At 33.5% G+C, this 2,088-nt stretch overlaps 1 protein-coding gene across 1 annotated transcript; it reads right to left on the bottom strand.

Moving 5' to 3' along the window:
• Positions 1-89: 89 nt before the first annotated feature.
• LOC111991651 ((S)-coclaurine N-methyltransferase) lies at positions 90-1,852 on the bottom strand (the record flags this gene model as incomplete). Its single annotated transcript, XM_065774358.1, is given in 5 exon segments — positions 90-200; positions 286-385; positions 491-715; positions 1,286-1,394; positions 1,593-1,852. Coding segments are annotated over 5 exon segments (732 nt in total), but the record flags the coding sequence as incomplete, so codon positions are not given.
• Positions 1,853-2,088: the final 236 nt, after the last annotated feature.

Raw genomic sequence — 2,088 nt, 5'->3', positions numbered from 1 at the left:
TTTGTTTTGTTTTTTTTTATTTTTTTTTTTTTTTTTTTTTTTTTTTTTTTTTTTTTTTTTTTTTTTTTTTTTAAATAAAGTCAATATACCTCAAAGTGGTAAGCAAATGCTTTATGGCAGAAATGATGAATAAAGAGAAGGCTGTCCTCTTTCAACCACTTTGATATCTTCTTCAGAAGATCCTCATAGTTCTTCATATGCTGTGTCAAATGGTAAAACAAATTCTTGAACCATTTCAACAATAAACGCCAAATCTAATCTATGGCACAGCTTTAAAAAAAAGACCTCAAACATTTCGATGGAAAATATTCGGTCATAGGACGCTTCCATTTCGAATATGCTAATATCTGCAACAATGATCTCCACATTCTGCAGCTGAAGATCCCTACAAAACAGTTAAAAAGGAGTGTTTTAGGCCATTGCTATAGCATGTAAGCCATTCTGGTTTAAATGTAAGAAATTAAAGTATATAGTTATAAGAGTGGCATACCGACACTGCTCTTCAATATGTGCTTTCTGGGTTGTTGAATTGCAAATCCCTGTAACCCTACAGTTACTATACTTCCGCGCAATGTACAAAGAGAGTGACCCCCAGCCACATCCAACATCAAGAACAGTGTGACCATCTTTTAACTGTGACCTCTCACAGTAGAGCTCCAACATTGTTTCTTCAGCATTCTCTAGGGTTCTTGAGTTATCAGAGAAGTAACAACAACTGCACTAGGCATATATACAAAACGTATCAGGTTAACACAATTTTCTTTGTATTAAGCTATATATGCTGACAGCCTAGAACTATAATTATATGAAAATACCATCTATTTGCTATATCTCCAATGACCCAAAAAACGAAAACATTAAAATTTATCGTCTACATCGTAAATAATCAACATGTTACCCTTAATGTGGAAGGAGAACTGTATTTTTTTCCCACGGTATAATCATTACATAAGATTTTAACAATGTAATAGTATAAGACGCAAATATCAATGTATATCCGTTTGGATTAGCTTTTAGGTTCCAATTTTAAAGCTGATTTGCTTATATACAATTTGTTAAAGTCTTAATTTTTTTTAGGTACAAGTATAGTTTTGTACACTTTCAACAAATCAGTAAACTCAAAAGAAAATTCAGTTTGTTGGTGTTCATCATATGATCAATTACTTTCAGAAGCAAGCAATCCAAATTAACCAGAAAAATGAATAGAAAAGATTAAAAAAATAATAATAATAAAAAAGAAAAAAAAGAATCAAGCTTCAAAAAGCAGTGCACAAACAAATAATACCTATATTTAAGATTGTTTCCAAGGACGAGCTTGAAGAAAGAGGTTGGGAGTTCATAATGCTGAGTCTTTGGATCACCAGTCTTGATGGCTATGGGCATCTCTCTAAGAGCTGCAATATAAAACCTTTTCATACACTCCTACTTCCAATTAATTAATTAGCCAAAAACAAAAAACAAAAAGTTTATTCGAAAAGTTTCACCTTTACACATATTAAAAAAAAAAAAGGATATCAGGGCACCAATATTCCTAGAATCTGAAATCCAAATCCTTAACATAAATTCATAAAGAGATGGGTAGTAGAAGTTACAAAGCACGAATTGGAGGAGGTGGGATAGTTGGAGTTGGGCAGAGGGCTTGTAACCGGAGCGAAGGCGAGTGGCTAAGAGGAGACGGGTCAGCTTCCTAATCACGGCGTCCGGTAGCAAATTCCGCTCCAGTGAACCCAACATCAACCGAACTGTCGCTTCGTACGGTACCTGCATTATCTTATCCATTCACTCTCTCTCTCTCTCTCTCTCTCTCTCTCTCTCTCTCCTTGATGATGCTTTGGTTTTTCTGCCATTTTATCGTTTCACGAGTTTTTATATGCTATTAAGAGCATCAGTATTAGGTAGTACCAAAAAAAATAAATAAATAAATAATTGCACATAACCCGTTTAAGCGAAAATCACGTTGTTTATTTGTTATTTGAAAAGTATCACTTAACACATTTGAGATATGTTCTGTTTATTTTTCATAACTTATCTCTGTTAAAATTAAAGGTAAATAGGTATTCTTGCACAAATTTTCTGCCTCTCTCCTCC

Source organism: Quercus suber, unplaced genomic scaffold (genome assembly GCF_002906115.3).
Source record: "Quercus suber isolate HL8 unplaced genomic scaffold, Cork oak 2.0 scaffold_91, whole genome shotgun sequence".
Lineage (NCBI taxonomy): Eukaryota > Viridiplantae > Streptophyta > Magnoliopsida > Fagales > Fagaceae > Quercus > Quercus suber.
The sequence above is the reverse complement of the archived record's forward strand: the minus strand, read 5'-3'. Positions and strand labels throughout refer to the sequence as shown.